At 44.8% G+C, this 23,889-nt stretch overlaps 1 protein-coding gene across 1 annotated transcript; it reads right to left on the bottom strand.

The window, feature by feature from the left end:
• Positions 1 to 16,805: 16,805 nt before the first annotated feature.
• On the bottom strand, positions 16,806 to 19,821 carry LOC143741310 (nucleoside diphosphate kinase A 2-like). The gene is made up of 5 exons (XM_077233745.1): positions 19,715 to 19,821; positions 17,509 to 17,641; positions 17,336 to 17,437; positions 17,158 to 17,270; positions 16,806 to 16,993 (listed from the first exon to the last, which is right to left on the bottom strand). The coding sequence occupies exons 2-5, from the start codon at positions 17,635 to 17,637 to the stop codon at positions 16,876 to 16,878; spliced, it is 462 nt and encodes a 153-aa protein (XP_077089860.1). The 5' UTR covers positions 17,638 to 17,641; positions 19,715 to 19,821; the 3' UTR covers positions 16,806 to 16,875.
• Positions 19,822 to 23,889: the final 4,068 nt, after the last annotated feature.

Raw genomic sequence — 23,889 nt, 5'->3', positions numbered from 1 at the left:
ATCATATTCACAGATCTGAGTCTGGATCATAATCATAATCACAGATCTGAGTCTGGATCATAATCATATTCACAGATCTGAGTCTGGATCATAATCATATTCACAGATCTGAGTCTGGATCATAAGCATATTCACAGATCTGAGTCTGGATCATAATCATAATCACAGATCTGAGTCTGGATCATAATCATATTCACAGATCTGAGTCTGGATCATAATCATATTCACAGATCTGAGTCTGGATCAAAATCATATTCACAGATCTGAGTCTGGATCAAAATCCTATTCACAGATCTGAGTCTGGATCATAATCATATTCACAGATCTGAGTCTGGATCATAATCATAATCACAGATCTGAGTCTGGATCATAATCATATTCACAGATCTGAGTCTGGATCAAAATCATATTCACAGATCTGAGTCTGGATCATAATCATATTCACAGATCTGAGTCTGGATCAAAATCATATTCACAGATTCTGAGTCTGGATCAAAATCATATTCACAGATCTGAGTCTGGATCATAATCATATTCACAGATCTGAGTCTGGATCATAATCATATTCACAGTCTGACTCTGGATCATAATCATAATCACAGATCTGAGTCTGGATCAAAATCATATTCACAGATCTGAGTCTGGATCATAATCATAATCACAGATCTGAGTCTGGATCATAATCATATTCACAGATCTGAGTCTGGATCATAATCATAATCACAGATCTGAGTCTGGATCATAATCATATTCACATATCTGAGTCTGGATCAAAATCATATTCACAGATCTGAGTCTGGATCATAATCATAATCACAGATCTGAGTCTGGATCATAATCATAATCACAGATCTGAGTCTGGATCATAATCATATTCACAGATCTGAGTCTGGATCATAATCATATTCACAGATCTGAGTCTGGATCAAAATCATATTCACAGATCTGAGTCTGGATCATAATCATAATCACAGATCTGAGTCTGGATCATAATCACAGATCTGAGTCTGGATCATAATCATATTCACAGATCTGAGTCTGGATCATAATCATATTCACAGATCTGACTCTGGATCATAATCATATTCACAGATCTGAGTCTGGATCATAATCATATTCACAGATCTGAGTCTGGATCATAATCATATTCACAGATCTGAGTCTGGATCATAATCATAATCACAGATCTGAGTCTGGATCATAATCATATTCACAGATCTGAGTCTGGATCAAAATCATATTCACAGATCTGAGTCTGGATCATAATCATAATCACAGATCTGAGTCTGGATCATAATCATAATCACAGATCTGAGTCTGGATCATAATCATATTCACAGATCTGAGTCTGGATCATAATCATATTCACAGATCTGAGTCTGGATCAAAATCATATTCACAGATCTGAGTCTGGATCATAATCATAATCACAGATCTGAGTCTGGATCATAATCATAATCACAGATCTGAGTCTGGATCATAATCATATTCACAGATCTGAGTCTGGATCATAATCATATTCACAGATCTGAGTCTGGATCATAATCATATTCACAGATCTGAGTCTGGATCATAATCATATTCACAGATCTGAGTCTGGATCAAAATCCTATTCACAGATCTGAGTCTGGATCATAATCATATTCACAGATCTGAGTCTGGATCATAATCATAATCACAGATCTGAGTCTGGATCATAATCATATTCACAGATCTGAGTCTGGATCAAAATCATATTCACAGATCTGAGTCTGGATCATAATCATATTCACAGATCTGAGTCTGGATCAAAATCATATTCACAGATCTGAGTCTGGATCAAAATCATATTCACAGATCTGAGTCTGGATCATAATCATATTCACAGATCTGAGTCTGGATCATAATCATATTCACAGTCTGACTCTGGATCATAATCATAATCACAGATCTGAGTCTGGATCAAAATCATATTCACAGATCTGAGTCTGGATCATAATCATAATCACAGATCTGAGTCTGGATCATAATCATATTCACAGATCTGAGTCTGGATCATAATCATAATCACAGATCTGAGTCTGGATCATAATCATATTCACAGATCTGAGTCTGGATCAAAATCATATTCACAGATCTGAGTCTGGATCATAATCATAATCACAGATCTGAGTCTGGATCATAATCATAATCACAGATCTGAGTCTGGATCATAATCATATTCACAGATCTGAGTCTGGATCATAATCATATTCACAGATCTGAGTCTGGATCAAAATCATATTCACAGATCTGAGTCTGGATCATAATCATAATCACAGATCTGAGTCTGGATCATAATCATAATCACAGATCTGAGTCTAGATCATAATCATATTCACAGATCTGAGTCTGGATCATAATCATATTCACAGATCTGAGTCTGGATCATAATCATATTCACAGATCTGAGTCTGGATCATAATCATATTCACAGATCTGAGTCTGGATCATAATCATATTCACAGATCTGAGTCTGGATTCTCCCGAGGAGTTTGAGTTCCTCTGGCTTCATTAGTCGAGAACACTTAATATTCAGCACATTTATTATTATTAATCTGCTGAATGAGAACTGAGCTGATGATGACATCACTGCTTTCTGAACTGAACTTGCTTGAACTGAATAATGAGTTTTCTATTGTGTCTTTAGAGCTGCTTTGAATTGCAGAATTTAATCCTGTTAGCTTTATTTTGCTGTTATCTCTGTAAAGCTGCCCTGAAACACTGAAGAAATAAAGCCGACTACACGTCGTCACATTTATTGATATAGCGCTTTTTACAACACAGAGTGTTTCAAAGCAGCTTTACAGAGATAACAGTAAAATAATGCAACAAAGTTTGTTTCTAGAGCAGGGGTGTCCAGACTCAGTCCTGGAGGGCCAGAGCTCAGCCAGAGCTCAGCCAGACTCAACACAGCTGGAAGTGTCCAGCCTATAGACCTCGATTAGCTGATGGTCCAGGTGTGTTTAACTGGAGTTGGATCTAAACTCTGCAGGACTGGGGAGTGATGGTTCATTTCTGTTGGAGAAAACCGTGATGTCATTGTCCAGTTCAGTTCTCATATAATGGAGTCAGTGCAGGAGATCAATAATATTGTTAAATATTAAACGTCCAAAACTAAGCAAGCCAAAAGCGTCAGGAACCAAAACTCCATCAGTGACAGAATGAAGAAATAAAGCGTGGGAGAAAAAGTAATCGTTACAAACGTAACCTCGGTTCTCTCTAGAGAGGGAACGAGTACTGCGTAATATCTTACGCTATGGGGAAAACCTCTTTTCCACGAGATATTGAAGCCAAAAAATTATCCTTAATTTTGTATTTATGTAAAACGCTGTGCAGCAACATGCAGACATAGGCAAGGCGGCTTGCGCGCCTATTGGCTGCCCTGTGGCAACGGCAGCAGCCTATCGAGAGAGGCTTGCGTGACACACATCCAATGGGGGCGATTCGCGCCCATTTCGTCACGTCCCGCCAGAAAGGGCGTAGTCTCGCCCTATAAATATAGCTCGATTAGGCTGGTACAACTGTTTTTCATCGCCGAAGCGAACCAGAGCTGTGTATGCACGGCAAGATACGCAGTACTCGTTCCCTCTCTAGAGAGAACCGAGGTTACGTTAGTAACCGAGTACGTTCTCTTACGAGAGTACTCTCGTACTGCGTAATATCTTACGCTATGGGGAACACTATGCAAAACGCCGTGCGTACTGGGATCCAACACCAAAGTCCCAAGGGGAGAAGCCCGGGGCTCATATAGTGCATAATCACCATGGACTCACAGAGAGTTGGAGAAGAGAGGCTGCAAGCATCATCCCCCATGAAATAGCATCCCACAGGAGCTAGTTATGTGACAGTGCTCCACGCAGACAGGGTGAACGTATTCAGCCTGAACTGGGCAATAGAAAGGGTTATTCAACACCCATGGGCTGTTCTATCTCTCGGTGAGCGATGCACAGGCAAAACTCAGTATCTGGGCCGACACAGCGCGGCAGATAGCACTGAATTCTATACCGACAGAAGCTTGGCTTGTAAGGCGGGAACCTCCAGGTTATAAAACCTTATAAATGTAGACGGCGAGGCCCAGCCCGCGGCCGTACAGATATCTTGCAAGGTAACCCCACTATACCACGCCCACGATGAGGCCACGCCTCTCGCGGAGTGCGCTCTGACACCTAAAGGACACTGCAGGCCCCTAGAAGTGTAAGCCAGTGCTATGGCGTCGAATATCCATCTGGATAAGTTCTGTTTTGATGCGGCCAGTCCCTTGGAGCGTCCGCCAAACAAAACGAAGAGCTGCTCGGTCTGTCTGAAGACAGACGAGCGGGACACATAAGCTCTCAGTGCCCTGACAGGGCAAAGGAGACTCGCATCCACCTCCTCAGTATGAACCGGAAGGGCGCACAGGGAAATGACCTGGGCCCAGAACGGTGTGTTGAGGGATTTGGGCACGTACCCGTGCCTTGGTTTGAGTATGACCTTTGAGTCATTAGGCCCAAACTCCATACATGACGCGCTTACTGAAAGCGCTTGTAAGTCCCCTACCGGCTTCACTGAAGCGAGAGCCAAAAGAAACACCGTTTTGAAAGACAGATGCTTCGTGTCTGACAAATGGATTGGCTCGAACGGGGCACCTTTCATGGCTTCCAGAACCGTAGAAAGGTCCCACGCCGGGACTGAAGGAGGTCTAGGAGGGTTCAGCCTCCGAGCTCCCCTGAGGAATCGCACGACCAGGTCGTTTTTCCCCAGTGACTGGCCAGACACAGGTTTTGCAAACGCTGTTATGGCCGCCACGTACACTTTGAGCGTGGATGGGGTCCTGCCCTTATCCAGCAGCTCTTGAAGGAAGGAAAGCACTTCCGTGACCCCGCAGTCTACGGGTGAAAAGCCCTGAGCTTGACACCAGGTAGAGAACACAGACCATTTCGCGGAGTAAAGCCGTCTAGTAGACGGGGCTCCCGCCTGTGTGATCGTGTTTAACACTCCCTCCGGGAGGTAAGCGGGTACCCGTTGATGGCCCACGCATGTAGGGACCATAGCTGCGGGCGAGGATGCCAAATCGAGCCCTTGGCCTGAGAGAGGAGGTCTTTCCTCAACGGTATTGGCCACGGGGCAGTGCTGGTCAGCCGCATCAGGACTGGGAACCAAGCCTGGTTCGGCCAGAGCGGAGCCACAAGCAGCACTGGGCATCTGCTTTCCCTGATTCGTTCCAGCACTTGAGGCAGCGGGGCCAGACGTGGGCCAGCGCGTCCTCGCTCTTGGAGAAATATTTCGGGCAGTGAGCGTTCTCGTGGGACGCGAACAGGTCTACCTGCGCTTTGCCGAATGTCTCCCACAGCAGTTGGATCGTCTGCGGGTGCAGCGACCATTCCCTTGCTGGGACATTGTTTCTGGACAGTCTGTCTGGTCCCAGATTCAGGTGACCAGGCACATGCGCCGCTCTCAGTGAAAGCAGGTTGTGCTGAGCCCAGACCAGGAGGCGTTCCGTTAGCCTGTAAAGGTTTCGGGACTTGATGCCGCCCTGGCGATTTATGTATGCCACCACTGACATGTTGTCCGAACGGACCAAGACGTGGTGGCCTTTTATCTGGGGACAGAAGCGCCGTAGCGCATTTTCGACTGCCATCATTTCCAGACAGTTTATATGTTGGAGTTTTTCCCGTTCTGATCACTGGCCAAAGAACGGTCTGCCCTTGAGCAGCGCTCCCCATCCCGAGGTGGAGGCGTCCATGGACACCACCTTCACACTCGAGGGAGTCCCCAGACTCACACCTGACTGATACCAGTCGGTTACTTTCCATGGTTCCAGAGCTGAAACGCATTCCAGATCGACCCGGAGGCGAAACCGGCCAGCGGTCCATGCCCGGGGGGGAACTCGCGCTTTCAGCCACAGCTGCAGTGGGCGCATGCGAAGCAGACCCAGCTGGAGCACTGAAGCTGCTGAGGCCATGAGGCCCAGCATTTTCTGAAACCTTTTGAGCTGGACTATCGAGCCGCGGCGGAAGGATTTCACGGCGCGCTGAATGTCCAGCTCGCGCTCTGGCGACAGGCGCGCTGTCATGGATAGCGAGTCCAGCACTGTTCCCAGAAAAGAGATTTTCTGGCTGGGAGACAGCGAACTTTTCGCCCAATTGACTGTGAGACCCAGATTCTCGAGATGCTCGAGTAATGTGGTCCTGTGTTCTATGAGCTCTGATCGTGACCGAGCTAGAATCAGCCAATCGTCCAAGTAGTTCAAAATTCGCATGCCCTGGAGTCTCAGGGGTGCGAGAGCCGCGTCCATGCACTTCGTAAATGTACGGGGTGCCAAGGACAGGCCGAACGGTAGGACTTTGTATTGGTATGCCTGGCCCTCGAAGGCGAATCTGAAGAATCGCCTGTAACGCGACGCTATTTGTATTTGAAAATATGCGTCTTTCAGATCTATTGACATAAACCAGTCGTCCTGGCGAACTTGCGCGAGGATTTTCCTGGTTGTAATCATTCTGAACTGGCGCTTCGCGAGCGCTCTGTTCAGCTGTCGCAGATCTAGAATGGGTCTGAGACCCCCGTCTTTTTTCGGTACCAGAAAATACCTGCTGTAAATACCCCCTTTGCTCTGAGCCTGAGATAAGGGTTCTATAGCCCCTTTGCTCAGTAGTTTCGCTATCTCGGCTCGCAGTAGATGAGATACTTCCTCTTTCACCGTCGTTTCGACTCGCGCCGCGTAACGGCGGGGGCGACGAGCGAACTGTAGCGAATAGCCTCTTATTATAGTCTTCAGCACCCATTCTGATACCCCGGGAAGTTTTGCCCACGCATCTGCATGAATAGCTAGAGGTAGAATGAAATCTGGGCTCTGGCCGCGGCATAAATGCGGCCGGAGAGCTCCGGTGTGCTGGGAAATAAACACTGTGTTCACAGTGTGCGAGGCGGGGGGTACGCTGATCACAGCGGGCAGCCCGGTCACGCTCAGCTTCTCTCTGACATGTTGTGGAGAGAATGCGAGCGGGACGAGCCCTATAGGGTTCGGCATGTCTGTGAGGGAATGCGGGCGCGGGATAGCGGGCACATTCACTGCACTGATAACACTGTCTGCTCGCGCCGACTGAGAATGTGTTGGTTTCGTTTTTACAGAAACCGTGGGACACGCTTTGTGTAGTGTTTGTGGGCACTGCGTTGTGGGCACGTACACTACATTTATTGCACAACCGACATGAGTCGGTTTTATTTGTGCTAGCCCTGTATTGTGACGGGCTGTGTCTGTGTGTGGGAATGGGCACTGAGACGTGGGCATTCTTACAACACTCATAGCACCATCGGCTATGGCCGGGACACCAGAAGAAAAAAAAACACTCTTTATTGGATTTATCTTGGTAGCCGTAAAAACGGCGTTTATGTGCAGACAAGCGGGCTGTGGTACCAGCTTGTTTACTGCAAAATACACTGGAACAGTCACATTGTTTGGAACTGAACGAGCGAGAAGTTTCGGTAGAGTCTTGCCGAGGCGAGACTTAAGCACCGTGGGCCTTAGCTGACTGTATGTGTGTTGGTTTCTTTTACAGAAAACGTGGCAAATGCAGTGTGTAGTGTTTGTGGGCACTGGGTTGTGGGCACATTCACTATAATTAATGCACAATTAACATGAGTCGAACACATTTGTGCAAGCCCTGCACTGTGGCGGGCTGTGTTTGTGTGTAAAAATGAACACTGGGCTGTGGCATTTTTAATACACTCATAACACCATCGGCTGTGGCCGGAATACCAGAAAATACAATGCTTACATGATTTTTCTGGGTCGCCGTGGAAACGGCATTTGTGTGTGCAGGCAAGCGGGCCATGGTACCGGCTTGTTTACTGCAAAATACACTGGAACAGTCGCATTTTATCGGAACTGAACGAGTGAAAAGTTTGGGTGTAAGTCTGGCTGTGGCGAGACTAAAATTATTTTTATATCCACTGCGAGAGCTGGGCTCGAACACTGGTCTCCCGTGCGAAGGCTTTGGGTTTCGCCACTGAACCACAGGGGGAAACGATAAAAGCTTAAAATAGCCCGAGCACATAAAGAGCGTCATCACAGTTTTGTGTGTGTCGGCGTTTGTTTGCAGGAGTGCGTGTTATACAACAGGATCACCGCTGCAATATTGACATTTTCACTAAGAGGAGCTGAGAAATGTTTGAGAAATGGAGATTGGTCCGACCTCGGCGTGACTAAACACACTCCTTCCTTATTTCGCCGGTGACGCACGCCCACGGGGGGCGTCGAGCAGATAGGAGAGCGTCATCACAGTTCTTTGTGTGTCGGTGTTTGTTTGGAGGCGTGCGTGTTATACAACAGGATCACCGCTGCAATATTGACATTTTCACTAAGAGGAGCTGAGAAATGTTTGAGAAATGGAGATTGGTCCGACCTCGGCGGGACTAAACACACTCCTTCCTTATTTCGCCGGTGACGCACGCCCACGGGGGGCGTCGAGCAGATAGGAGAGCGTCATCACAGTTCTTTGTGTGTCGGTGTTTGTTTGCAGGCGTGCGTGTTATACAACAGGCTCACCGCTTCAATATTGACATTTTCAGCCGCTCAAACTAAGAGGAGCTGAGAAATGTTTGAGAAATGGAGATTGGTCCGGCCTCAGCGGGACTAAAAACACACTCTATCCTCATTTCGCCGGTGACGCACGCCCACGGGGGGCGGGGCAGCTTTCTTATAACGTAAAGAAAGTTAGCCGCGGGGTCTTCTCTACAGATGCAGCTATCTCATCGTCATAATGGCGGAGGCGGCGGCGCGCGGCGGCCGTTGTCCGTCAGTGAGCGACTCGACTGAAGCTGGTGAAGCTGGCGGGCGAACCGGCGAGCTTTCACGGGCTGGAGAAGGCACGGGGACCCGCTGAGTACGGCGCTTTACGGCGCGGCACTACAGCTGGCGGGAGTGCAGACTCGGAGAAAAAATGCCAGGCGAGTCCTCAGAGTCACCATGGCAATAGCTCGCTCAGCGAGCGCGAGAGCTGCATGATCCTTACCCAGGCGGGAAACGCAGATGAAATGGCGGTCCCCGTCGCTGAGTGCGGCTCGGCACGAGCCACAGGAACGAAGCATCTTTAAAAAGACGCTGCTCTTTTAGATAAAGAGAGAGAGAGTGTGAGTCGCGACGGCGAACACACACTCTCAGCAGAGTAAAAGGACATTGCCGCCGGAAAGCGTAGCAGGTACGGCGACTGAAGGCGGCGAGGTGAAGGCCAGCGGCTTCAGGTCCAAGGCTCGTCCCGCAGAAGGCTTATGTCGACGGCGCGGCTTCTCACTCTGGATCCAGCGATGCGTGTGCTTCGCTGAAGAGATGAAAACCAGTTGTACCAGTCTAATCGAGCTATATTTATAGGGCGAGACTACGCCCTTTCTGGCGGGACGTGACGAAATGGGCGCGAATCGCCCCCATTGGATGTGTGTCACGCAGCGCCTCTCTCGATAGGCTGCTGCTGTTGCCGCACAGCGTTTTACATAAATACAAAATTAAGGATAATTTTTTGGCTTCAATATCTCGTGGAAAAGAGGTTTTCCCCATAGCGTAAGATATTACGCAGTACGAGAGTACTCTCGTTAGAGAACAGGCTCCATTTCCAACAAGTAAAAGTCTAAAACTATATGATTTTAACAGTATTGAGCGTCGAACATGCACCAGTTCTCTCATAAGAGACAGCGTAATCACTCAAATAAAATGTAATAAAATGGCATGAGAAATTAGCATGAGCTTATTGTGACCAAGCATCACATCAAAAAAGGGGAGATTTTTATTCAGCTTGAACTAAAGATCGATCTTTGACTGAAGCAGTGGAGCAGAGATGCAGATATGATTTTCATAACCGTACACAGAAATATGAGGATGAATTTTTTTAAATTTTGTGTCACATATACATTAATGTACATTTAATTGAGATAAGGTATTATGTTGAATGAATAAGAGTACATAGAAGTCAAAACAGAGCAACGATTAGTAAGACATGGAAGATGTGAGCATGGAACTGGTGCTCATAACAGTACATTTGAAGGTTTTGTAAAACTATCAGATACTTTTCTGAAAGTTAAAAAAAATACCGATTAATACTATCAGTTAAATGGTTTAAAAGTAAAAAATATATATATATCTATTTAGGTTTTTTGTTTGTTTGCTGCACTAGCGTAGCCAGAAAAGCGTCTCTGGGTGTGCATAAGAAAAACTGGGTGTTTCACATTATTATCAGATTAATGTGCAAAATAACCTTGACCCAGCATATCCCTAACTTTACAGAATAGACTGGGCTGATGTGTAAAACCTACTCAGCCTCGACACATAAACATAATACTATATAAAATATAACTCAGGACTCAACATTAAGGCTTTTCATGTGCTTGTTGTTCGAACAAGTAAATCGGCCATTCTCTTGTCCAAGTAAAAAATTATTTTGTGTGTGTAAGCAATATTCTCATCAGTGTTATGTCAGCTTTTACATATTTAAATCTGTATATTTATGATATTTTAACCTTTATAAAGAGCATTTTTCCCTAATCGGTTTAAATATATGCTTCATCTTTCATTTTAAATTCTTAAATTTGATCAATAAATTCAATTGAAATAATAAGAAACTATATGGCTGTTACCAATCAAATTAATTAATTTACACTGAAATATTACAACTGCATTAAATAATGTAATGAGATTGTTTTAAATATGTTTTGAATATAATAGAATTATAGCCTACTTTTAAACACGAAACTAAACCACCAGTAGGTGGCAGCAGGTGACCGTCTTAATGAGTGAGTTATTGAGTCATTTATTCAAATGATTCGTTCAAACGGCTGAATCGTTTAGGAATGAGGCAGTTGTTTAAAGGATTAGTTCACCTCAAAATGAAAATTTCCTAATAATTTACTTTTTAGGTACTTCCGCCGACGCCGGCGACATCGAGCGTGACCTTTCAACGTGATGAGGTAGTTCCCGGCGCGTTGCAGATCAGCTCAATCCGACTTATTTTCTTTTGAAAATGACCTATCGTTTCGCGAGATAAGCCCCTCCTCCTCAGCTGATCGTGCAGTCCGTTAAAGCACTTCAAAAGACCTTTGAAACTGCATTGATTTGGACTTCAAAACGCTGGTTGTCATTGAAGTCCATTATTCGAAGAAAAATCCAGAAATGTTTTCCTCCAAAACTTAATTTCTCTTCCACTGAGGAAAGAAAGACATGGACATCTTGGCTGGCATTGGGGTGAGTAAATTATTACGACATTTTCATTTTGAGGTGAACTAATCCTTTAATGGGTCATTGAATCTTTGACTCAACCGATTCGTTCAAAGCGCTGAATCATTCAGTAATGCGGTGATGTGTTCTGGTGAGATGCGCTGTGGTTCTGCTGTGATCTTTGTTTGGAACTATTTTTGCTGCTCAAATAGAACAAAAACAGTCAATATTGGGTCTAAAATGTAAGTGACTTGATATTAATTACTTGTTTGTTGAACTGTTATATGAAATCAGTGTCACATTTTCAATTGTGATGGTATTCAGCACTCGTGGTCGTGTGATGTTGCTTAACTGTATCATGCAGGGCTGGACTGCCCATCGGGCATACCGGGCATTTTCCCGGTGGGCCGACGTGCTTTTTGGGCCGATACAGATCATTCTCTTGTCTTTAAAAAAAATGTTTGTCAGGGAACTACACTAACCTTTTCCACTGGTGGCACTTGCACTACTAACTTTTTCAGTTACTAGCGCAAAATATGATTTGGTCGCACAAATTATTTATAGTAAGCCGCTCTGGATAATAATGAACAATAATGAAACTGTATTGCATACAGATGTGCTTTTTATTTTACTTGCCATGTTTTAAACCACATGCCGCCTTGTTTTTGTTTTCTTTAACATTGGTTGGGATAGATTTACTGCAATAGAAAATACTGTACACAATAAAGAGCAAAATGGATTTCAACATGCTATGGTTTGCACAGATGGCCAGACTCGTGAACTCGTAAGTAGTGATGCACCGATGTGAAAATTGTGGCCGATACCGATAACCGATATTAATATTGCTGTTATGGTCGATATCTCTGTATAGAAAACAAATGTACTGATAATCAAATAAAGAGATATTTTTAAAAACACTTTTCTTTTCTTTTTTTTACTTTAGAAATGACTGATATTGGGCACCTTTACCTGCGTGCAAAATATGTCACACATAGGACACGCATGCATTATATTGCATTGCATATAATGTGTGCTGGTCAACTTGTCTAAAATTAATAAACCCCTAGAAAAGAGTAAAAAAAAATGCTGAAAAAAAAAGTGTTGTATTTATTATTCCAATATCCAGGGAAAACGGCTTCTATTTGTGACGTGCTGTCTTTGCGTTTGAACATTGCACATTTTAAACAGGACACGCATTAGCTGAATAAATGTTAGCCAATACAAACATATTTATAGAAAACAGTTGACAATGAATAGAAAGAAGTCCAATAATAGCATAACAAATCACTTATTATAATATCAAGTATAAGTTAAATGAATCCGACATAGGCCTATAATGAGGGCTGTGTTAGCAGTAAAACGGCCGTCATTTAACGCATTTTAAAAACACGGATGGATAATACAAAATGCTTTCTGACATTTTGACAGAAAAAAAACAAGCAAGAACAAAATTTAAACTATAGCCAATTTTCATTTTACAATTATCTTCTCTCTCTCTGTGTGCGCGCGTCCGTGTTTCTGAGAGAGAGAGCTCGCGCAGCACTGATACAATGGTACGTTTTAATCTAAGTAACGGTCGCGGGGCTGAAGCCAACTTGATGTGTTGAATGCTCAGAGCACGTTATAAAACGTATTCTTAAAATACACATTTCTGTTTTAATAAATGCTCATAGTAAAGCATAGCATATTGCCTAAAAACATAGGTACAAAAATAATCAGTGATACATTTGCGACCCATTAAAAATTAGGGTCGCAATGGCATTTCAAAAGGTCGCATATGCGACCATTTTGGTCGCAGTATAGTTCCCTGTTTGTGTCTAAACGGCCCATAATACTCGTACACCGGCGGCCCATTCGTTTAGTTTTTCTTAATTGGCGGCGCTGGGATCTTTGTGCCGGTGTAATGTCAGCGTAGACCGGCCCATGAAACACGTAGATCAGCGGCCCATTGGTTCTTTTCTTGATTGACACTGGGCTGGTCCAATCACATCTTTAAACAGCTCTCCCTTTGGGCTCTGAGCGAGCGTGCAGTGTCAGTGTGTATCTGTCAAAATAGTCAGAGATGGAGAAGAAACGAATGTGGGAATGTGCAGAGAAATAGCGTGAATAAAAGAAACGGGCCCTTCAAGTGTCTGATGAGGATATTGAGGAGGATCAGGAGAGAATGAGTGAGTGTAGAGAACTGTGGTCAGCAGAACTAGGCAACTTTCAGAACACTGAGGCGATGAGTGTAGGAACCCATTACCCAGTTACACATTATTTACACGTCTGCATAGTTGATGATTACGCATTTTACTAGAATTGTAATGATACGCGTTTGTAAACCATGTTTTCCGCCAAAATAAAAGATCATGTGTTTATCTCTTTTAAGCATAGAAATTAGTACAAAACGAATTATGAAAGTTGCTTTTACTTTTCAGTGCATGTGTTTTACAATATATGGTTATTACTGTCATGGGATTAATATTGTAACTATTATTATGTAGTAGGAAAATGAAGACGTCACCAACGCTCCGCTGCTGAAACGCGTCTGAGACGCTTCCAGTGGATTTGACGCCGAGCTAGGGACGCATCAAAACCGTGGCGCTGACGTTCCGCGCCGTAGACGGATCCGGTGGATTTCAGGGGTTACCGTCAGACAGTCAGCGGCTGTTGCGGATCGGTTGGAAGTCCGAATCTCGGCAGATATTTTTTAACGATAATTTAAAAATTAAAATACTTTTTAAATGTACAAATATTGTAAGTAAAAAACAATAGTCCAAGTTTAGAAAAACATTTTTATTAAGACTTTAAAGCTGCATTGCGCAACAATTCATGTTAAAAATACACGTTTTCTAACCCATACATGCATAAACAATTGCCTGATGGACTGAATGAGCCCTTCTCTGATCACTGCAATTGCCTCTATAATCCTGTACAGTAAAATAAATAAGAGGGATTCGGGTTCGAATTTGAGACTGGGCGTGACGTCATGCGCGTTCACGCTCACCAGGCTATGTCTCGCAGGTTTGTGTTTTCGCCGGCGCCGCCATTCTCCGCATCAGCGAAGACAACTCGTGCGTCAAAGGTAGAAGATGGATTCAAAGAGACCGGCTTGTAGTCCATTCCAAACCCCAACGCAAACTCCACGTAAAGTAAAGAAAAGAAAATTGTCGTCTAGTGCCACCAAAAGGTCCAAATTGGAGTCAGACAGGCGTCGGAGTAAGACGAGAGTCTACCTCGGGAAGGCATTCAACAAATGGAGAGATCTCCGGTCTGCTCTTGGTCTCAAACGGGATCCTCAGTTGGCTTTTTTCTTGATAAAACGGTAAGATATAGCCCAGTCTCTAATGTTTGATACGGCCAATCTATGTATGACAACAAATGACGATGCGTAAAATGTGTAATGCTTTAGCGTAAGCTAGATACATGTACAATCAGAATTGGTTTTACTACCATTGTTAGTGAACAGTTTCATAAACTAGGAATTGTATTCGGAAGAATAGTACAACATGAAACATAAAACATATCCAATAAAAGATGCTAACTATGTTTTTGTGTATGGACTACCGGTAACGTTAGCCTTGTGTCTATTGCTAACATGCTAAGGTGTTCATGTCATTGACCAACAAGGAAGAACGCCGTTGCATTGGCTATATTGTATTTTTCGGTAAAAATAGTAAATTGTTCCCGTGAATGTGGTACATTTTGTATGTAGTATATATGAGGTATGTGGGAGCTCGTATTCTATCAAAACGAGGAAAACGTAAAATATTTTGGTATTGTGATAAAATACATGTTTTATTCTGAACATTGCAGGAAGGGAAATACAATGGTAAAGGGGTAAATATTTTTACTTTACTCATACTGTTTAGCAGACTAACTATTTACTAAATAAAGTATTGACACATTTCACATTAATGTTTGTCAGTGTGTATTGTCCCTGTCAAAATATCTACTAAATAAATCAGCGCTACATGTAGTTTAGGGATTAGCAAAACAGTTCAAGATTCTTGAGTGTGATATAACATGCTGAAAAAATGACCGATAATTAGACAGAAATTTTGAGTAAATTATAACAGAAAAAGGATGTATTGTTATTGGAATATTCTACTTAGCAGATCAATAACAGGCTGAACCCCGCAAGTCTTCGGCGGATTAGCCTGTTTGGCTTTTATGAAAACGTCATGGTGACATTTGATTGTTTATTACCTTGAGACATTTGAGTGAACATTGTTGACCAACTGTGTATGGTATGATTATTATTTTGAGCTTTTGCGAAGTAATCAATTATATTGTTCATGAACGTGTTTTCATAACAATACAATCATAGGTGGATACAGTAAAAACATAAACAAAGTTTTCTACTACCCCCGTTTTTCCCCTCACACATAAGAGTAATTTACTCATATGTCTTTCCTTCCATATTTTTGAAATGACTTGCAGATTTATAACTTTATTACCACTGAAGACATTTTGGCTGTACACCAAAGATCTGTGCGGCAGATGCTCCTTTAGTTATGAACAGCTCGTGCTCGTGCATGCGTGCGTGTGCGTGTGGTCCATGAGCGTGCACAACTATGGTTGCAGTTTCGCTTGTCGCCAGAGGGGGCGTAGTTCTGCAAAAACTCAGAGACTTGCGTTTTGCACCTTTAAAAAATAATTCTGCATCTATTTTTAGGCGGCTACGCTACAAAAAAACAAAAACAGTATTTAGCCTATATTTATTGACACGCGCCTAAATACATATTTCGCTGAGCAAGCACAATGAAGCGAGTGAAAAGCAGCAGTGACTGTGTGGGACCATTTCGACAGAAAGAGCGACGAACTTACTCGCAAAATATGCTATGCGGATTTAAAACCCAGCAGTAGACCTGTGCAAGCACACTGCAATATCACTGGCGGAGCAACCATCCACGAGCAATGAAGGAGTTTCCCGAAGCTGGCCACTCCAGCGAGACGTCATCTCAGTGTTCCCGGGACATCTGTGCCATCTGTGCCATCGGAGACCCAGACTAACCACATCATGCAGACATGGTACTTTTTAAAATAAAAACTAGACAAGCTGTGGATGAAAAACCACCGTTTTTTCAAAAATTCAACCGGATTCAGTGTTTTCTTGGTCAGCTTAATTTGTTTATTGAAGTTAAAAAAATATATTTAGTGTAAGTCTATTTTAGGTTTATCATGTACATTTCATTGTTTTTCTGTTGTCACTGTCAGAAATGCTGCAGGTGAGTGTACATGTGATGTGAATCCAGGTTCTGTTGTTCTGTATGCTGCGGTTTGCACGTTAAAATAAACCCGTGATCATTTTTTACGGGTTAATTTTATTTTTATTTAATGCCAATTCAATATTATAATCGGATAACGAACGGCGAAAATGAAACGAAAGAGCATCCATACATTTTATAACATCACAAAATGCAATTGTAATAAACATCACATTATTATTTTGGTATGAACATTCACCCGCCGGTGTGGGAGATAGCCTTTAGAGATTTAAAACGGTAAATCTAGCCGCATTTGGCGGGTGCTAATTCCAGACCCAGTGGGTCCACATGTCAGGCTGGATTTAAAAACAAGCTAGTTTGGAGAATGATTGTGAAGAATAAAGAGAAGAATATGAAAGTGAGATTCCAGGTTTTATTTAAACAAGTGCTCGACACACACACACTCTCCAGCAGGGGTCGTGTTCACTCGTAGAGCCAGTCCTGCGCGCAGCTCTTGTAGCTCACCAGCTCCTCCGCCTTAAACCACAGGCCGATCTCCTTAGTGGCGCTGGCCACGGAGTCGCTGCCGTGGATCAGGTTCCTGAAGCACACACACACCTCAGCGTCATTACCAGTGTGGGGAAATTACTTTAATGCATTACAAATATTACTTATTGAAAAAGTAACTTGGGTATTTTGTTGTAAATTGCAAAAGTAACCTGATCGTGTAATGAGTCCAGCACACACACACACACACACACACACCTGCCCACTTCGATGCAGAGGTCGCCCCGGATGGTGCCGGGCTTGGAGTCGACGGGGTTGGTCTCTCCGAGCATCATGCGCCCGATCTTCACCACACTCAGGCCCTCCCATACCTGCGGACACACACGTTAGCATCGCACACTACATTAGCATACAGCTACAGATCGCGAGGGCTCACCATGGCCAGCACCGGCCCGGTGCTCATGTACTTCACCAGCCCGGCGTAGAAGGGCATGTCCTTCAGGTCGATGTAGTGCTCCTTCAGCAGAGCCTCGGACGCCTGCGGGCAGAGACACGTTAGCATGAGCGCGCAGACACCGCTAGCATGCGCTGATGAACACACACACACACCTGCAGGAACTTGGCGGCCACCAGCCGGAAGCCCTTCTGCTCGAAGCGCTTGATGATCTCTCCCATCAGGCCTCGCTGCACGCCGTCAGGCTTAATGGCGATGAACGTGCGCTCGGTTTTAGCAGCCATGACTCTTGAGGAGAGAACACACACGAGTTAGAGAGAACACACACAAGAGTCTGAGGAGAGAACACACACACACACGAGTCTGAGGAGAGAACACACACACACGAGTCTGAGGAGAGAACACACACACACGAGTCTGAGGAGAGAACACACACACACACGAGTCTGAGGAGAGCACACACACACGAGTCTGAGGAGAGAACACACACGAGTCTGAGGAGAGAACACACACACACACGAGTCTGAGGAGAGAACACACACACACACACGAGTCTGAGGAGAGAACACACACACACACGAGTCTGAGGAGAGAACACACACACACACGAGTCTGAGGAGAGAACACACACACACGAGTCTGAGGAGAGAACACACACACACGAGTCTGAGGAGAGAACACACACACACGAGTCTGAGGAGAGAACACACACACACGAGTCTGAGGAGAGAACACACACACACACGAGTCTGAGGAGAGAACACACACACACACACACACACACACACGAGTCTGAGGAGAGAACACACACACACACACGAGTCTGAGGAGAGAACACACACACACACGAGTCTGAGGAGAGAACACACACACACACGAGTCTGAGGAGAGAACACACACACACACGAGTCTGAGGAGAGAACACACACACACGAGTCTGAGGAGAGAACACACACACACGAGTCTGAGGAGAGAACACACACACACACGAGTCTGAGGAGAGAACACACACACACACGAGTCTGAGGAGAGAACACACACACACACGAGTCTGAGGAGAGAACACACACACACACGAGTCTGAGGAGAGAACACACACACACACGAGTCTGAGGAGAGAACACACACACACGAGTCTGAGGAGAGAACACACACACACGAGTCTGAGGAGAACACACACACACGAGTCTGAGGAGAACACACACACACACACGAGTCTGAGGAGAGAACGCGCACACACACACACGAGTCTGAGGAGAGAACGCGCACACACACACACACACTCATAACAGATGTGTGTGAACCGCTGGAGGGATGATGGACAGATTTGAGTCAGAAAATCAGACAGAGTTTCAAACTTTCATTCATGATAAATTGGATAAATTGTTTCAGGGGTGAATTATAGTAAAAATTAAAGTAAGTAAATTAAAGCAAGTAATTTTCATGGCTTTACTTTATGTTACTTTACTCCTTTCAATAAAAAATAAATGAATATTGTAATTGTTTTAATATCGATTGGATTTAACGCATGTAGTAACCGTTCAGTAAGTATTATTAAATATAATTATGGTGAGATTCAGTATGCTCATCATTAGTGTAAGAGTGATCAGGTCGTGGCTGCTCTCCTTTTGTACTGGTGACACACCGCCAAATAAATATTATAACACTTTCACTGTGTGTGTGTGTGTGTTGCGAGAAGACGTAACTTCCCTGCCAAAGCAAGTCAGGTGACACGGGTTCACCGGGCAAAGATCTCGCGCATGCGCAAAGCAGATTCCACTGATCACGGCATAACGGAAATGTTCTCCTCACCCTCTAGAAATAAACTTCTCGTTCAGATTCAGACATTATCTTTGCACAAGACAATCGCGTGTGGCGAGAATATGTCTAGCTGACTGCATTACAATATAACACGACCTATGTTTGAATTAAGCCAAACTTCACATTCAACAAGTTGATTGAATCCAGTCAGAAAAATGCGAGGCGCGCGGCAGACAGACACCCGCATGCGCAGTAGCGCGGCAGACAGACACCCGCATGCGCAGTAGCGCGGCAGACAGACACCCGCATGCGCAGTAGCTCTTCAGACAGACAACCGCATGTTACAGAGGTTACAGATGTTCATGCCGCGATCTAATTCATGTAGCGAACCCATTTCCACGATTAAACGTGATTCTGTCGCACTGCTATAATCTCGGCCTGAAGTGTGAGTGACAGAGAGCGTGTGTTTGAGTGAGAGTGTGTGTGTGTGTGAGAGAGAGCGCGCACGTGCAGACCACACAACCAGCGAATAAAGCCACAGCGCTATCGTGATGCAAACGAAGGAAATAAAAGTGGACTTCTGAAATCAAAAACACACACCTTACAGACTCGATGAGGCGATCGTGAAGCGGATCCTGAGGACGGAAGCGACCGGAGACAGAGAGCGCAGTGCGCGTGCGCCTCTTTTATAAAGGCGGGTGGGGGCGTGACGGGGGCGTGGCCGATGACGAGCGATGAAACATTATATTCATATATCACAACATATTCATACCCTAAACCAACAAATAAATACAAAATAACAATAATAATAGCAATAAAATCAGATTGCTCTAAGATTCAAACAAACTCAAACTTTAATTTTACAAAACTATGTGTATTTTTTCATCCTAGGCATTTATGAATATGATATTTCTCTAAGATAATAAACAAATTAAAAGCAAAAAACATATTTTCTAAAGACTCATAGAAAAAATATTTTTGTCAGTTCCAGAAATCCCTAAAAAATACCTTAGAATTACACAAGAATTTTACAATAAAAAAAGATGAGAAATACTCTCATGATTCACATTACATAACACACATTTCAAATCAATATCTTTCTTGAATCTTTTTATGACCTGATTTACTGGGTAAATATAATGAATATGAAATATCATGAGATGACCCAGAATCTGCTGAAACCATGAAATCCCACCGAACGTCCTGAAAGAACGGCAAAGCTGTCTAAGGAAACTATTGTTGCATTTTTTATCAACATTACTTGTAGCATCTTACTTTAATCTGAAGTCAATTTATATTCAAATCTACACTAAAGTGGAGGAATCGCATCAGAAACAGCTTCATAATGCAAATAATGCAATACTGAAGTTTAATTTATCCAGAAATTCTCCAAGTGACTGTCATGGAGAAGCAACTGTGTCAACAATAAAACATTATTTATAAACCAATATCCAAAAAGCAGTGTTCTTTTCTTATGTTTAATATCTTTATTATTCCTACCAACAGAGAGAAGCTGTGTTTGTACAGCAGAGCTTATGAACATTAGACAGCTTGACAGGGATTTATTAATATAAAGTTGCATATGAGGAGAAACTTGAAGCCGTCACACCAGACGCCTCATTCTGGCCAGCAGCGCTCAGAGGACAAACCCAAAATAAAAAACTTTGTTCTGAATAGACACATAACCAATAAAGCCAACGCTTGAGAGTTTACAGTTCAAGACTCATTAACATTAACTTATTTAACATTGCAGATTGTACTTAGTTATATAACACAGTGCATAAATCTTTAAAGCATTGTTCACATGGCAGTCTCCTTGAACAGAGGCCAGCCGTTACTATTTTTAAATTGCATAGGAAAACTGTACAGGCTTGCCATCATCACAATGTCACAATGTCACGTAGAGAAGTGTGTGTTTCAGACGGTGTGTAACAGCTGAAGTCACTGGAAAATACCCCAAAACACACGAAAATCACACAAGCCATGCATATATCATCGTAATCGTGCGTTTATTTGCTTCTTGTTTCAAGGTGTAGTAATTTAGCTGTTTTGCGTGCGCTGATATATTCAGTGGCACTTTGACACGAAACAGGAAAATCATGAATATTCATGTGAACCTCAGACAGAATATTTCTGAACAACAGCGACTGAGAGACTCGCTCTGAGCGCTCTCAGCTCGTCACATCGCATCATTCAGTGGGAATGAATAGAAAGGGTTTTCATTATGATGAAATATTTTCAAAATGTTATAATAAATCAATATTTCTCCAGATATGCGCACTGTGAACTAAGATCCGTAACGTACGCTGTGATACATGTGAACACGTATAAACTGAGAAGACGTGACTGACTGCATGAGAGATGATATTCTATTCAAAATGACAAACATTACAGACTGATTATTTTGCACTCCTGACATAAATTAAGAAAAGAATGTCACTGCAACCAGTTTTATAATAAACAGTGGAACTGGAGTCTTTAATCTTTCTAATGATGTTTGTCCAGATCACGATGTTTTAATGTGAGGAGAATGTTGAACAATAATAATCTGGAGCCATCGGTGATCTTTGACCCTGAAGGGTTAAAAACTCATTCTGGGATATAATACCACAATTTGTTATTAGATATGAGACAATTCTGAATCCATTTAATTTTAAAGACAGTATAAGAAACTTCAAAGTCAATAGCATTAAATCGCCTTGATGAGATAAATGACCTGATATTCCTGTTCTTCCAAATAAAAGTATATATTTTCCTATTACCGTGTTAAATAATAAATCTAAAAGCACTGCGGTATAAGCTGATCTTCACAACCCTTCAACCCTTGATAGCAAAAATCTTCCTGTCAAAGATTAATAATTAACCGAGTTTTATGTTAGTTTGTGCGTTCTGACATATATTAGTGCTCAGGGAGACATCAGGCTGTGTTTCCGAGCCTCCAGAGGGAAAGCTCGTCAAGAATATCCCACAGCTGGTGAAACAGGAGAGCACAGCGATCCGACACATGAAGCTGCAGCGTTCCAGTCCTCTTATAGACATGCCCTCGCTCACTCCCTCCCTCGCTCACTCCCTCGCTCACTCCCTCCCTCGCTCACTCCCTCGCTCACTCCCTCCCTCGCTCACTCCCTCGCTCACTCCCTCGCTCACTCCCTCCCTCGCTCACTCCCTCCCTCGCTCACTCCCTCCCTCGCTCACTCCCTCGCTCACTCCCTCCCTCGCTCACTCCCTCGCTCACTCCCTCGCTCACTCCCTCCCTCGCTCACTCCCTCGCTCACTCCCTCCCTCGCTCACTCCCTCGCTCACTCCCTCCCTCGCTCACTCCCTCGCTCACTCCCTCCCTCACTCTCTCGCTCACTCCCTCCCTCGCTCACTCCCTCACTCCCTCACTCCCTCACTCACTCGCTCACTCCCTCCCTCACTCCCCCCCTCGCTCACTCCCTCCCTCACTCACTCGCTCACTCCCTCCCTCACTCCCCCCCTCGCTCACTCCCTCCCTCGCTCACTCCCTCGCTCACTCCCTCGCTCACTCCCTCCCTCGCTCACTCCCTCGCTCACTCCCTCCCTCACTCTCTCGCTCATTCCCTCCCTCGCTCACTCCCTCACTCCCTCACTCCCTCCCTCGCTCACTCCCTCACTCCCTCCCTCGCTCACTCCCTCGCTCACTCCCTCCCTCGCTCACTCCCTCCCTCGCTCACTCCCTCGCTCACTCACTCCCTCCCTCACTCTCTCGCTCACTCCCTCCCTCGCTCACTCCCTCACTCCCTCACTCACTCACTCGCTCACTCCCTCCCTCGCTCACTCCCTCCCTCGCTCACTCTCTCGCTCACTCCCTCAGTCATTCACTCCCTCCCTCGCTCACTCCCTCCCTCGCTCACTCTCTCGCTCACTCCCTCCCTCGCTCACTCACTCCCTCCCTCGTTCACTCCCTCCCTCGCTCACTCACTCACTCACTCACTCACTCCCTCTCTCGCTCACTCCCTCCCTCGCTCACTCCCTCCCTCGCTCACTCACTCTCTCGCTCACTCTGTCACTCACTCCCTCCCTCGCTCACTCCCTCCCTCCCTAATTCCCTCGTTCGCTCACTCACTCCCTTGCTCGCTCACTCCCTCGCTCACTCCCTCACTCATTCCCTCCCTCGCTCACTCACTCCCTCGCTCATTCCCTCACTCATTCCCTCACTCACTCACTCCCTCGCTCTCTCGCTCACTCCCTCGCTCACTCCCTCACTCACTCACTCCCTCGCTCACTCCCTCGCTCCCTCCCTCGCTCACTCCCTCGCTCATTCCCTCACTCACTCACTCCCTCCCTCGCTCATTCCCTCACTCATTCCCTCATTCCCTCACTCACTCACTCCCTCGCTCATTCCCTCACTCGCTCACTCCCTCGCTCCCTCCCTCGCTCACTCCCTCACTCATTCCCTCACTCATTCCCTCCCTCGCTCACTCACTCCCTCACTCATTCCCTCACTCATTCCCTCCCTTGCTCACTCACTCCCTCACTCATTCCCTCGCTCATTACCTCACTCCCTCGCTCGCTCCCTCGCTCCCTCGCTCACTACCTCACTAGCTCACTCCCTCACTCATTTCCTCCCTCGCTCACTCCCTCACTCACTCCCTCGCTCGCTCGCTCAATCCCTCCCTCGCTCACTCCCTCACTCATTCCCTCCCTCGCTCACTCCCTCACTTGCTCACTCCCTCACTCGCTCGCTCCCTCGCTCGCTCCCTCCCTCGCTCCCTCCCTCACTCACTCCCTAATTCCCTCCCTCGCTCACTCCC

The sequence above is a fragment of the Siphateles boraxobius genome, unplaced genomic scaffold (genome assembly GCF_051911475.1).
Source record: "Siphateles boraxobius isolate OS27281-9 unplaced genomic scaffold, OSU_SipBor_1 187, whole genome shotgun sequence".
NCBI classification, from domain to species: Eukaryota; Metazoa; Chordata; class Actinopteri; order Cypriniformes; family Leuciscidae; genus Siphateles; species Siphateles boraxobius.
The sequence above is the reverse complement of the archived record's forward strand: the minus strand, read 5'-3'. Positions and strand labels throughout refer to the sequence as shown.

What these genes read in the sequence shown, in the direction of transcription:
- LOC143741310 (XM_077233745.1), bottom strand. Translation starts at nt 17,637, where the DNA reads ATGGCTGCTAAAACCGAGCGCACGTTCATCGCCATTAAGCCTGACGGC. An exon ending in CCGGGCCGGTGCTGGCCATG is followed by an intron (nt 17,271 to 17,335) that starts GTGAGCCCTCGC and finishes GTGTGTCCGCAG; the next exon opens with GTATGGGAGGGCCTGAGTGT. An exon ending in CTCTGCATCGAAGTGGGCAG is followed by an intron (nt 16,994 to 17,157) that starts GTGTGTGTGTGT and finishes TGTGTGCTTCAG; the next exon opens with GAACCTGATCCACGGCAGCG.